At 52.3% G+C, this 12,787-nt stretch overlaps 4 protein-coding genes across 4 annotated transcripts; 2 read left to right on the top strand and 2 right to left on the bottom strand.

Moving 5' to 3' along the window:
* Positions 1 to 107: 107 nt before the first annotated feature.
* D7B24_004997 (uncharacterized protein) lies at positions 108 to 958 on the bottom strand (the record flags this gene model as incomplete). Its single annotated transcript, XM_028639160.1, has 4 exons — positions 108 to 147; positions 309 to 316; positions 382 to 541; positions 765 to 958. The coding sequence occupies 4 exons, from the start codon at positions 956 to 958 to the stop codon at positions 108 to 110; spliced, it is 402 nt and encodes a 133-aa protein (XP_028499067.1).
* Positions 959 to 1,484: 526 nt separating this feature from the next.
* D7B24_004996 (uncharacterized protein) lies at positions 1,485 to 3,505 on the top strand (the record flags this gene model as incomplete). Its single annotated transcript, XM_028639159.1, has 6 exons — positions 1,485 to 1,509; positions 1,561 to 1,573; positions 1,629 to 1,674; positions 1,731 to 1,863; positions 1,918 to 3,297; positions 3,450 to 3,505. 6 exons carry the CDS (start codon positions 1,485 to 1,487, stop codon positions 3,503 to 3,505), a joined length of 1,653 nt encoding a protein of 550 aa, XP_028499066.1.
* Positions 3,506 to 5,585: 2,080 nt separating this feature from the next.
* D7B24_004995 (uncharacterized protein) lies at positions 5,586 to 6,384 on the bottom strand (the record flags this gene model as incomplete). The annotated part of the gene is made up of 3 exons (XM_028639158.1): positions 5,586 to 5,794; positions 5,843 to 6,144; positions 6,197 to 6,384. The coding sequence occupies 3 exons, from the start codon at positions 6,382 to 6,384 to the stop codon at positions 5,586 to 5,588; spliced, it is 699 nt and encodes a 232-aa protein (XP_028499065.1).
* Positions 6,385 to 7,637: 1,253 nt separating this feature from the next.
* On the top strand, positions 7,638 to 8,857 carry D7B24_004994 (uncharacterized protein; the record flags this gene model as incomplete). The annotated part of the gene is made up of 2 exons (XM_028639157.1): positions 7,638 to 7,902; positions 7,965 to 8,857. 2 exons carry the CDS (start codon positions 7,638 to 7,640, stop codon positions 8,855 to 8,857), a joined length of 1,158 nt encoding a protein of 385 aa, XP_028499064.1.
* Between the last annotated feature and the right edge of the window lie 3,930 nt (positions 8,858 to 12,787).

Here is a 12,787-nt window from a genome sequence, read left to right as displayed (position 1 = left end):
GTTCCCGCCCGCAACACACAAAGACCACAGCATCTCCACTGTCTGCCTGCTCCTCGCGAGGTCATCCAAAAAGTACTGTGGCCTCCGAGTGACAAAAAGCGACCCGCTTATTTGTCCTTGTTGTGGTAGTTGACATCGTCGTTCCAGCTGTGAGAAGAATATTAGCAAGTGAGACTTGGCAATCAGCCTACAGGGGAACGCCAGCGCTTTGCCGAAGAATGATGGAGGCGTCGACAAGGCCGCAGCCCGTCTTGTCGGCAGCGCCCGGCTTCCAACATCAGGTATGGTTTTCGAGGTGATATACGTACAAGATGGTCTGTCCGCATGTGTTAGCTCGCGTCTGATATCCAAGTCAGAAGGGAAACATCAATGTCTTCTCACCTTGTCTCCGTTGCCCCAAGAGAAGTTCTTGGTGCGAATGTTCTGGTAAGAGTACTCAGTGCGCTCCTCCAGAGGGGGCATGTGGCTCCAGTGCTCCCAGTGCTCGTTCCACAGGGAGTAGGCGTTCCAGCCGGCGAGGCCCAGGGCGGGAATGCAGGCGCTACAATATCCATACGTTAGCCAGTGCTCAAGCCCACCACCTCAGAATCCTCCGGCCTCCATCGATAGACAAAATCGTGTCCCATCGCCATCGGATTGGCGTCAATTGATTGTGGACTATCGTGTGGGGAAATCGCTCAGGAAAGTGGCCCGATGGGCAAGGGAGGCCATACTAGACGGAGATCTTCTTCCAGAGCTCTGCGCTGGGTTAGCAAAAGTCCAACAAGGGCAATTGAGTTTCTCGGAAGGGGTTGGAGAGCGACGGACCAGTGGTGCCGCTGGCGTGCTCCTTGGCGTGCTGGCGCTCGCTGATGAAGGCATTCTCGCCGGCAGAGCTGGCAAGACGACGCTGGGCGGGAGCGCGCAGCTGTGCGGCGAAGCGCGGCGCGGCGCGGAGGATCTGGCGCTGGGGGAGCATTTTGGTGTCGTTGAACTGGCGGTTCGGAGGTTCGAGGATGTCGTGATGATGCGAAGTTCAACATCAGGTCATGCAAGCTCGGTTATTGAACGTCACTTGTTGCCTTACGATTGAGGCACGCAGTACACCAGACTCGCTGACTCAACCCATGTTGTGTGTCTCTGATTAGTCAGTTAGGTTGTCCTTAGGTCACATGACGTCGTGCGACTGGTCGCGTCACTGTGGACATGCTCGGTGCTCACTGTCGGTGACATGAACGCGTTCGGTGACCCGCTCTTGAGGCAAAGGAGCAGCCTTTCCACGGCCTCGTGTGCCAGTCATTCGCTTGAAGGCTGATCAGGGTTGAGTTCTATTAGGCTTTCAAGTATCCCGCCGGCGCCGACGACGGGTACGACTTCCTCACTCAGCCTCCAATGCCTATCCCGACCAAAAAGCGAGAATTCATGCGCTGGGGCGAGAGAGCAGAGGGAACGTGAGCTTAGGCAGCCACATCTTTCCACCAACAAACAGGTCATTATCAGTCACCATGCCGCGAATTACTACATGGAACGGTGAGTCATGTCCGAACCGTGTTTATGGCTTCTTCCGCTGACCAAGGTCAGTCAATGGTATCAGGTCCGTAAGGCGAAGACCATGCCGCCACTTGCTGGTGCTGAAGAAATTACTGCAGGAACCCATTTGGGTATCAGCCATGGAGGGAGAAACGGACATTCGAGGTTGGTTGACATGATCGCAACCCACTCTGTAGCTGTCCCACCTGACTATCCCCCAGGCCATGTTCGACATACTGGAGGCAGACATAGTCATCTTCCAGGAGACGAAGATTCAGCGTAAAGACCTCAAGGACGACATGGTTCTGATTCCTGGCTGGGACGTTTACTTCAGTCTTCCCAAATACAAAAAAGGCAAATTACTCACACCCCCAAAGACTGACAGGATTCGTGTCTAACAAGCAGCAGGTTATTCCGGGGTGGTAATCTACACGCGGAATGCCACGTGCTGCCCCATACGTGCAGAGGAGGGCATTTTTGGCGTTCTTTGTCCTCCAGACTCAAGCACCAGATTCCGAGACTTGCCTAAAGAGCAACAGATTGGCGGCTATCCAACCGCTGAGCAGCTTTCCAGCGACATCGATGAAGCCACACTCGATTCAGAAGGCCGATGTGTGATCCTCGAATTTCCTGCATTCGTGCTCATTGGCACGTACAGTCCCGCCAACCGCGATGAATCAAGACAAGAGTTTCGCCTGGGCTATCTCTCTGCACTGGATGCGAGGGTGCGCAACCTTGTTGCCGCGGGTAAGCAGGTCATTTTGACAGGTGACCTGAACGTCAGCCGATCCGAGATTGATACGATTAACCTTTCTGAGCAACTGCGCAAAGAGGACATGACAATGGACGACTGGATGGCCATTCCCTCGCGACGGCTCTTCAATCAGCTTCTTTTCGAGGGTCAAGTTCATGGAGATCGCGATCCTGGGCGCGAGCAACCTGTACTTTGGGATATTTGTCGCTGCTTCCATCCAGATCGTAAAGGCATGTTTACGTGTTGGGATACCAAGCGGAACACGAGACCAGCCAACAACGGCGCTCGCATTGATTACTTGTTATGCTCCGCGGGCATCAAAGATTGGTTCATCGACTCCAACATACAAGAAGGACTCCACGGCTCAGATCATTGCCCAGTCTATGGTACTCTGGGGGACACGGTCAAGGTTGGCGGCCAGGATGTCCATACACTTGACCTTCTTAATCCACAGGGCATGGTCGAGGGTGGAAAGCGATTACGGGAATGGTCGCCGAAAGACTTGCTCCCCATGTCTGCTAAACTGATTCCTGAATTCGACCGTCGTCGCAGCATTCGCGACATGTTCATGAAGAAGCCGGCTGCCAAGGCGCCAGAAAGAAAGACGTTCCTTGAATCACCAGACACCCTCGCCGAGTCCAAGGCAGAGCCAGAGTCTGCTAGTGCTCCTAACCACGAGACCTTATCAGCTCGTTCGGACCAAGGTGTGGCATTGGCGGAGCCCTCGGGCCCAAAGAATTCTGAGAGTAAACCCTTACCCCTGTATTCTCCAACAAAGGAGGCGGCTCGCCCTCAAACATCGAGGCCACCAACAAAGAGGGCAGCACCCACCACTCAGCTGTCGAAAAAAGCATCCAAGAAGAGCAAGACTAACGACAGCCAGTCAGCTGCAAAGGGAACTGCAGGGTCCATGGCGCAGAGCACGCTCGTGGGCTTTTTCAAACCCAAGCAGCCAGCCAGAGATGTGACACCAGCGGCTGTCAGCAGTGCCGAGCCTCCATCGCCCTACCAACAAACAGCAGCCTCGAACGAAAGTAGTCCCACAAAGTCACCAGCTGTCCGCATTGCCACATCATCTACGCCAGATGATCAGACTCGATCGCCAACGAAACCGGGGCCACCGTCCTCGACATCCTTGTCGCTCTCTGCAATGGACAGTGCTGAAACTGTCTTCGACCCAATACAGGTCAAAGAAACATGGTCAAAGCTTCAGCTGGGCAAGAGGGTAGTGCCGAAGTGTGAACACGAGGAGCCATGTATCAGTCTTCTAACAAAGAAGCCTGGCGTGAATTGCGGTATGTATCTCTAGTCAGTACAATCCTGTCAACGCTGTCAAAGTTGGCCTAGGGCCTCCTGCTCTCCTGTCAACTGCGTATTGACTCCTCAGAACCTGCTTTGCGTCGATCAGTCCCTGTCTAGTGACAGAAGATCGTCTGACAATCTCTCCACTCATGAAAACCTCGCTGATCTTTTCTGTACTGCAGGTCGTTCGTTCTACATATGTGCTCGGCCATTAGGGCCCTCTGGCGAGAAGGAGAAGGGGACGCAGTGGCGTTGTGGGACGTTCATATGGAGCAGCGACTGGAAGAAAGGCAAAGTATAGCTCGTTCCATTCCAAAATCGTTTGTCTCCTTACGTGTCAGGCCACAGGGCAGGCAATTCCATTCATATCACCACATATGGGCGCCAAAGGGAAATAAGCCTACATGGCCTACCTACCCAGATAGACCAATTCATCTATACTACACCTGTAGAACGGTCATATAGCTTCTGCTGTGTGTTCCTGGCGTGGCGCGTGCCTGGTCCCCAAGACCCGTCTCTAGGACTAGCCACATGAGAGCCTTGGCCATTCAACTGTGTGTAACATTTGACGTCAATCCTTTAAATGATCACCGCCTGCCCGAATAGCTTTATGTATATCTGGTCAGGTACAGCTCAGTACACAAGTAGTAACAGGTATGTCTGCGGAGCATGGGCAACATGTAAGCATTTTGTTGTCCTCTTCGCTGCATCCCTTAGCTCCATGAGCGATACATATTTCCTGCCACTGGGCCATCGACTATTCAAAGTACCGAGGCCAAACCTGAGCACACAAGGGACCCATGCCCCGGAGCGGCATGCAGTCGAGGAAACAGTAAAGCGGCAGCCTGGTTCAATCGCCACGGGTTGTTGGCGTAATTCCATTCGACTTTTTCCCACAATCGAGTAGCATGTTGGGGTTCTGCAACCCATGGCAGAAGACGAAAAGAAGTTACAGAACCTCTCGCTTCACTGGTTGTCTCAAGGCTGCCCGCACTTTATAGAACAGTCGAGCGATCATCTTGGTAGTGCAACCAACAGTGACGGGCGTCAACTCCCCACTCTTGAGTAGATCATTGCTCAGCACAAAGGTACAGAGATACTCTGTTGATCTGGGGAGGGAGATCCTACTACCGAATGTAGAAGAGTGAAGAATGATACTTCCTTATCCAAGGTAGGAAGTGGATCTTGCTTCTAAATGCAGACACGGCAGTGGCCTCGCGGGAGGATACTCAAAGTGGAATTTAATCCGGTAGGTCCAGAGGCTGCGGTGGGGTAATTACCTTGAACAGGAACATCGCCCTCGTGTCACGCTGTGCCTTCTTGCCCCACCTCGAAGATTGGCCCTAAAATGTTCTCACTTGTTCGACACGTAACACTGGCAGATAGCGAATCTTGGCGTGATGTTTTGGATCACGATACTGGCTTTGAAATAACATCTACTGCCGACCTGGGTCCGGGTCTTCACAGGCCCAGGAGCCCCCAGCCGTCTCATTCATACCCAAGGTAGGCTACCGCCGACAGAGTCAGAGATTGACTACCACTAAAGGTACCGCAACTGATGCAAGGGCTGGCGTTCAGAAGATTTATGACTCTCCGAGTCGAGGGATCATCTTCACAAGAAATTGCGACGCTTATATGGGCACGGCCGCGACCGTGCCACAACGGCACCGTACAGGCAAGTCCGATCTGCTAGGTCCATGGGCGCGCGGTTGGGAAGCTACCTTGGGCATGAATGGAGTTTACCTCAACATGAGCGCCTTCTCCATATTACGTTCACCCTACCTAGGTACCTAAAAGATGGCTTGCGGGTGGTTCTTGATGGGTGGGGGGTCGAGTTTCAGATGTTGTTCTATGCTATGCCTAGTGATCAACTCCAGCACTAACCTGCGGGAATCCCTTTACTCTGCTAACAACCTTACTACGACAGCAGGTTTGGGTTTGCAAAAAGGACAACAGCAACCGCAGTCCACACCTATGCAAGATCTCCTCCAGATTCACGGCTGGCAATGCTACCACTTGTTCAAACGTGATTATCCAAACCTTCCATGCCACTAGTAGCCTCAGCAGCCACACGTCGGTTGCGACGGCGGCGCTCTCCAGGTCGACGAGGAGCGTAGCGGTAATCGGGATGTGCTCGAAGAAGGTTCTGCTTGAGCTCTTCAGCCATTGTCTGGTAACGAGCTCGGACATCGGCCTTCTCCTGCTTCCAAGCCTGACCAAGGACCTTCGCTGAAAAGAATTAGCATGTTGAGAGGACTGATGTTCAAGGACACTGACAAATTTGATTATTGGTGTATGCGGGGTTCGCAGCTTTGATGAGCTTGTGGTGATCTTTGCGATAGAGGATATACGAATTGGGCGGCCGCGAGATCTTGACCTTGACTGTGCGCCTGCTCTGATTTGATGTCATACTTTGAGCTTGTCGAGCAAGAGGTTTGTGAACCAATACGGCACGTCCGTCGATGCTGACGAGCATGCGATTTCCAGCGATGAAGGTCTCAAGAGGGCCAATATAGTAGCGGTCGATGCTGTTATTCATACCATCTTGTACCCAAATGACATCTTTTTGCAGCTGATGACTATCAGACGAGCGTTAGTACTTTTTTGACACACAAGGGGAGACCGACGAACCTCAAGTGTTCTGCGAGATAATCACGACCATGGGCCTGCAGAGCATGAAACTCCGCGGCTTCGACGACGATTACAAACTGAAAAGGATTGACTTGGAGCCTTAGGATCTTCGTTATAAGCTCTTGAAGCTGAGAATCGATGTCGACATTCGCAGTACCGAGTACCTGACATTGCAACTGCATAGACATGTTGCTGAAGGTTCTCGTCTTTGTGCAGTGATGTAAAGACCGTCGATGGCCAGCCTTGGCAGCAGTACGATATGTTGATCTTTTGACGAGAAGTGGAAAGTGACGATGTGATGAGAAGGATGTTCGGAAGATGCTTGTTCTGGTCGACTCTGGATTGGCAAACTTCTTGTGGAGGGAGGTCAGTGGAAATGAAGAGGCAAAGTGAAGGAGAATTGTGGTAGGAATAAATTGAGCTGACTCTTTGGGATTGGCAAGAGCCAGGCTATGGCGGTGGAAAGCTGGCTCGATTCTGGGGGAAGGAGCGGGCAAGGGTAGTAGCAGTCAATGGGCGGGGCGAGTTCAGCAAATGCCGCCCTGCGCTGAGAATAAGTAAAAAAGCAAACATACCTACCTACCTTACCTAGGTAGGTAGTTTATTGAGCGCTCACAGTATTCTGTCTTCGAGCAACTGTGGCAGTTGGCTACACGTTTGGGGGTGGTGATATGGATGCGCCAGAGCCGGAACCAGCTAGTACCTGGTTCTCAATCCTTCTCTATAGTGGTGAGCCAGGAGTTCGTACCATGCGTAGCCCCATTTCAGGACGATTTCCTACCTCATATCAACTCACTAGCAGTACTCTCGAGGGTTTCTTCAAAGTTCCTGTGTGATGACCTAGGATCGCCAAAGTCTGCATCTCAATCCCCCCGAGCCTGCTCAATCTGATGTATTCATGATCCGCGTAAATTCTTTAACGCCTGAGCCCAAGACTTCCAGTGCTACTATTCTGAAGCATTGCAAACCAAGAATTAGTGATTCTCTTCAGTACCTTACCCTCATTCATTCAAGCCTCAACGAGAATACCTCGAGCTGGCGGCTGCCCCATGTTCTGCGCTTCCAGAGCGACACAACCCCACACTGCACAGTGTGAGACGTCGCTACCTCGCTGCCCCCGAAAGTAGGTGCCTACCTACCTACCTACCTACCTACCTTACCTCAAGGTACTTACAGCTCTCGCGGAAACGGGAAAGCGCGCCAACCCAACATCAGTACTTGGGTTCCTTCTGGATCAAATGATTGTCTCTTATTTTTTCTTGACCTTCATGTTTGTTTCCCATCGTCGGCTCTTCAAGTGGCAAAGCTTTCACTACCGTATGTTTTTCAAGAGAACCAACGAACATACTGGCGTCGAACACTGTCAGCTGGGGCATGTTCCAACGCACTCTGCTTTACAGTTCATTTATACAAATTCATCTCACGACGGCGAGGACCTAGTATGAGTTCAATCAACGACGAAGGTGCTGGTGTCGAGCACACTCTGGAGGACGTTCTTCGAGTCATCCCGAAGAGTGTCATTGACTCTCTCTCTCCAGCGTCAGGTTGTCAGTGGACTCTGAGCAAGGAAGGACCGAATAAATACCGCATCTCCTTCAGAACCTGGCAAGTCAACAGTTGGGTCGAGGTGGCTTCTCACGATGTGTCTACGGTGATCTCCGTCGCTGAGATTTACGACAAGTTTCCTGTCCATCGAGCCCGTACCTGTGAGTATTCTCGTCACTTTAAATATCACTAAAGCTAAGTCATTTATTTTCAGTGGATGCAGCCCAGATGCAACAAACTCTACCACACATGCAGCATTTGGCTTACCAACCGGCCGCTCCTGCTCAAGACACCTATGACCAGCCCAGCGATATCGATCAGAACGAAGAGTCAAGCGATATTGCGGCCAGTTCTAGTGACTGTGCAACTCAAATCTCGCACTTCGATGAAGGACAAGTATTCGCGCAATCAAGGCCCAATCCCCGACAGTACCATGAAATTGATTGTCAGGTGTTACCAAGTTCTGGCCAACCAGCATATTCGCCAAACGATGCTTTGAACACGATAACCAACGTTCGCGATGAGAACAACTTTCTGTTCCACCCTCAAGCTGCCATCGCGGCCAACCATATATTGGATTCTTCAACTCAAAACCACGTCAGCGAGTCATTCCCACAGAATATGGACAGCAATGGTGGAGGTCATCTTCATCGAGGTTTTGATCACTCTCAAAACATGGCCCTCGAGAATAATCTCGAGGAGACAATATTTCCTGTAGGTACCTGGAACGAAAGTATCAGCCCCTCTTTGTCCGACCAAGATGAGGTTTTACTTGGCTCTGGCCAGGCACCCAACGTCACCTTCGGACATGAGACTGCTTTTCAAGACTTAAATTTCATGCAAGATGACATGATTGATGAGAGCCTCTTGAGTCCACACCAAGGCCAACCGAATCCATTCAGCAATCACGTCTTGTTCAACTCGAGCCAAGCCAATACAGGAGTTCCATCACTGTTGGAGGATAACACTTTCTTCTTCATCAACAATCATGGATTGGCGATGTCTGTTGAGGATCACAGCTTGCTTCAAGGAACAACTGTGTCAAATGACATGGAGTACACTGCAGGCGTTTCGTCACAACAAGACATCCAGGAGCAATCCAGAAAAGAGCGGTAAGCTGGTGAGGTGAGTTATGGGATCGGCAGTCGTTGGAGTCAAAGTTAATTCCTTTAGGTATAACCAGTCAGCTTAAAGCTGAGGCATCGATTAAGATAATACAACCCGTCTGAAAACCCGAATTCGGGTGTCCTGTTGTAAAAGCAAGATGACACTGGCTGCGGAGTTGACAAAACTACTCACGACCCTCTGTCACCTTGTCCAAAGCAGAATTCAGTTGATACGAGAGGAGAGAGCATGGTATCAGGCAGCGAGCGGCTTGGATTAGCGCAGGATTACGGTCAAGTCCCATACGAAGACCATAGTTTTGTTTTTCGCAGAATGGACTTTCTCAGGACTGACCAGTAGCCATGGTCTAGGATATGGTAACAGCATACTGTGCTGCTGAAGAGATACAGATGAGCAATGACAAGTTTGATCACAGACGCGCTTGGATGTAACACGGTAGCTCAGCTGAAACGCTCAATCCTTTCCACCTTCATGATGACATGAATGGGCAGTGAGAAGCCCACGTAGCAGGGAACTAGATGTCGAGATTAACATACTGAGCCAAGACATGCTAATGCAGCACTAGTTCAGCCTCGCCAGGCGTCCAACGTGACCACGACTGAAAGGGGCCCACTGAGGAGGCCGATCTCATCGAGCCTGCTTAACCCAGATGGGGTAGGATGTACAAGTGGAGTGATATAGATAAGCGGGAGCGAGGTAGATCGATCTAACTGGAGCCAGCCTTGAGTGGGAAGCGGGCTGACCGCAACGGCAGCCGGCGGCCTTGCCTGGTTGCAGTGAGACACAGATCAAGGATTCACGCAGGGCGTCTTCTTTTCCCTGGCCGGCAGTACCTGGCCACCTATACTGAGCAGCGGGAGGGACTTAGAAGCAGGGTGAAAAATGCAAATACTGGGCAACATGCCTGTCCTAGCCTCGTCGGCAAAGCAGGGGTGGATCTTCTCGAGGGGCGGCGGCATTGGATTGGCATGAGGGTTGACTTGGGGGGTGGTGGTAAGGACAATCGATTTTGGAACGAAACGGGCTGGATCGACGGCGCCACTAAAGTACGCACAGTGAGGTCGCCAACGCCAACGCACCTGCAAGACGGGCTACATCAGACGGCGGGAGGCCATCGATGGTGCACGGTTCTCCCCACTTTATAAGAGTGAACATGTCTGGCTAGGCCTGGGCCATCTGTATGATCACGGGGATGTTGGCAGGGGAGCATGGCTCATCTTGGAAGCCTACTCATGCCTGATCAGGCCAACTCAGGGCAGACGATCATTAGACTTGACGAAGGGCCCGACGACCGTGGGCTTGCACTTGCAAGCTCTATTCGTGTGACGTGCAGCCATGTATTTGGCATCTCTTCCCAGGGCAAAGGTCCTCTCGTCCCGTCTGGAGCATTTGTCGACAAGTTATCTTCCCTCCTCGAACGAACCTGCTGTACAGGAAAAGAGCCTCCATGGTACCGCACAGATGGACAGTATACGAATAAGTGGGGAAGCTATGGGGCCATGGCAGGTCGAGCATGCTTGCGTGGCCCCTCTCCATTGCACTAGCGTAATAACAGATCCAACATGACCACATCTCCAACCATCACGAGGTCTAGCGAGCGTGGCAAGCGTGGGCAAGGTAAAAGGCAGAGAGGACGTGCAGCCACATCGCCAGGTCTTGCCCGCGCCGCTGCAGCATGCCTTTCCACCCGATTGCCTGTACGAGCACCCTGTCCAGCCCTGCCTTGCCGACTCGCGCACTAAGATCAGTCTGGCGTAGTGCGTAAGGATCAGCGGTCGATGAAACCAGCGAATGGGGTTGAATATCATCGTCTCCCTTCTGTGTAACATGTCAGGGTTCAAGCAATAAGCCTGGTTCGCTCGGGCGCTGGCAAGGGTCTGGGAGGATTTGGCAGCAACGCCACGAGGGCCGCCAAGGCGCCGTGGGCAGCCCTTTCCCGCTTCCGACCAAGGCGATTGGGGTCGCCCCTGCCCATGCAAGACAAGGTAGCCATGAAGGAGGTGCCACAGATCATGACGAGGAGCCCCGACGGCATCCTCCTCTATCCAACATCCGTCGTTCTCCAACAACATCACCACTGCTTGCCAACCGCGCTAGTAGTGGCACTTCAGCACGCCCCTACATGCGCCTTTCTCCACACGAGTAGGGTACGAGGCCGACATAACGCTATCCCCGCTACTGGGCGATGCAAACCAACGTATCATGGCGCATTGCCTGCCTGTGACCCTGCTCGAAGTACCTACTGTTAATACGCTCGCCTAAACCAAGAGTTGAACCCAATGGCACCTTTTCTATCACGTCCCATTTCTTTTTGTCCTCTAGAGGATGGGCGGCAAAAGTTGGCATTCGGGTACTACGGCGCCCGAAACCATTGACTTTCTTCAGCGGGGCCTATTGCTCAAGGTGCTGTCCGGTTCAATTGCTCCTCTATCTCCACCGTCATGCCGAAACTGAACTCCAATTCGCGAGTTACGACAAATAATCCCCCTCCTTGATCCTTTGGCGCGTCTCGGCCAGGACAAACTCCACCGAATCGCACGCCGGCCACATCTTGCAAGCAGCAGGCAATGGAGACGTATGCAACACAAGAAACGTCCGGGTGCGAGGATCCCCCAGCGATCCGTCGTTCAAAACGTTGCCGTGTTCCATGGTTGTTGGATGCGCAAGTTTCCTTCAGTTCGAAGTACCAATGCTGAAAATCCCTCTTCAAGCCACTGCCGCACAGTAGGAAACATGCATGACCAATACTCTGCTGTAAGGAGGTCTGCTTATCTGGACATCGAATCAACCTTCATGACGAGTTCATGAAACTGCGTTACTCTTGTTTGCTCGAGCGAAGAGCCGCATGGAGAAACTTTTTGCTCCTTGTTGTGCTGAGTTGGTACACCTTTCTCTTGCGCATACTTCTGATCCGGCTACCACCCCCCGAGTGGTCCATGCAAGATTCCAGTTCAACAAAGGTTGCTTTCCACCGACCCTGGAATTTCGCAGTGCTGGCCTCGGGGAAGCGGACACCAGTCATATGCCTGTGCTTGATCGACTTCGGGGGATACGCTCTGCTTGCAGGCAGCGTCTGACCGTCACGGACGCGGAAGCTCCAAGACTCACACGCTGGGGTGATAGGGTGGGTGCTAGGACATGGCACGCGCAACCCTCTGCAAAACGCTTTGGACCGTGGCTTGTTGAGAAGCACTCACCTGTTGCAACTCGAGACACTATTTTATCGCTGTGAAGTCCGACTCCCCGAACTGCGCCGCATGCAAAAAAGCCCAGCGCCGCGATATGATCCTTATGATTGGCTTAGATGTCATGATGATCCGCAGCTTGTGTAACGACGAATCTTTGGCATTCAATTTGGTCGCGGTTCACACATAGCTCTGTCGGAGTAGCCGTTCCGCTGCCATCGAATCCAGTTGTTACTCGGCTCTCAGATTCCCCATTCTTCTTTGTCCGCTTTGGGCGTTGGATTGGAACCGTGACGAGTGCCTGGATGTCGGTATTGTGGAGGTTCGATTGGCACAGGGGCTATTTGGAAGAGCCTCGACCGCCGGACCACCGCAGTTACAATGCCAAGCCATCTCCTTCGCTAGGGTCGCCCGCAGTCTGTCAAACCAAAGGCATATCTGCCTCCTCGCCTGTCGAATCTGAGGTGAGCTGCAGCAAGCGAGAGACTAGAGTGTTTGCGATGGGCAAAAGTCACAAGGAACTTAGGAACGGCTGAACAAAGTGCTAGCGTTGTTAGCTCCAAGGAATTGGAGCAAGACAATCCAGGGCAATGAGGAACGGGCAAAGAGAAAACAAGTCCATCAGTATGCCCCACCTCCAATGTCCAGATGCCACTTTGCGTGCTAGCATCAACTCGAATACTTATCGACGAGATAGTGGTGAACCATGCATTTCGTACTCACGATGCCGAGCATC

This window comes from Verticillium nonalfalfae (assembly GCF_003724135.2).
Source record: "Verticillium nonalfalfae strain VnAa140/NRRL 66861 chromosome Unknown scaffold_3, whole genome shotgun sequence".
Lineage (NCBI taxonomy): Eukaryota > Fungi > Ascomycota > Sordariomycetes > Glomerellales > Plectosphaerellaceae > Verticillium > Verticillium nonalfalfae.
Note: the sequence above shows the minus strand (reverse complement) of the source record. Positions and strands in the feature narration are given on the sequence as shown.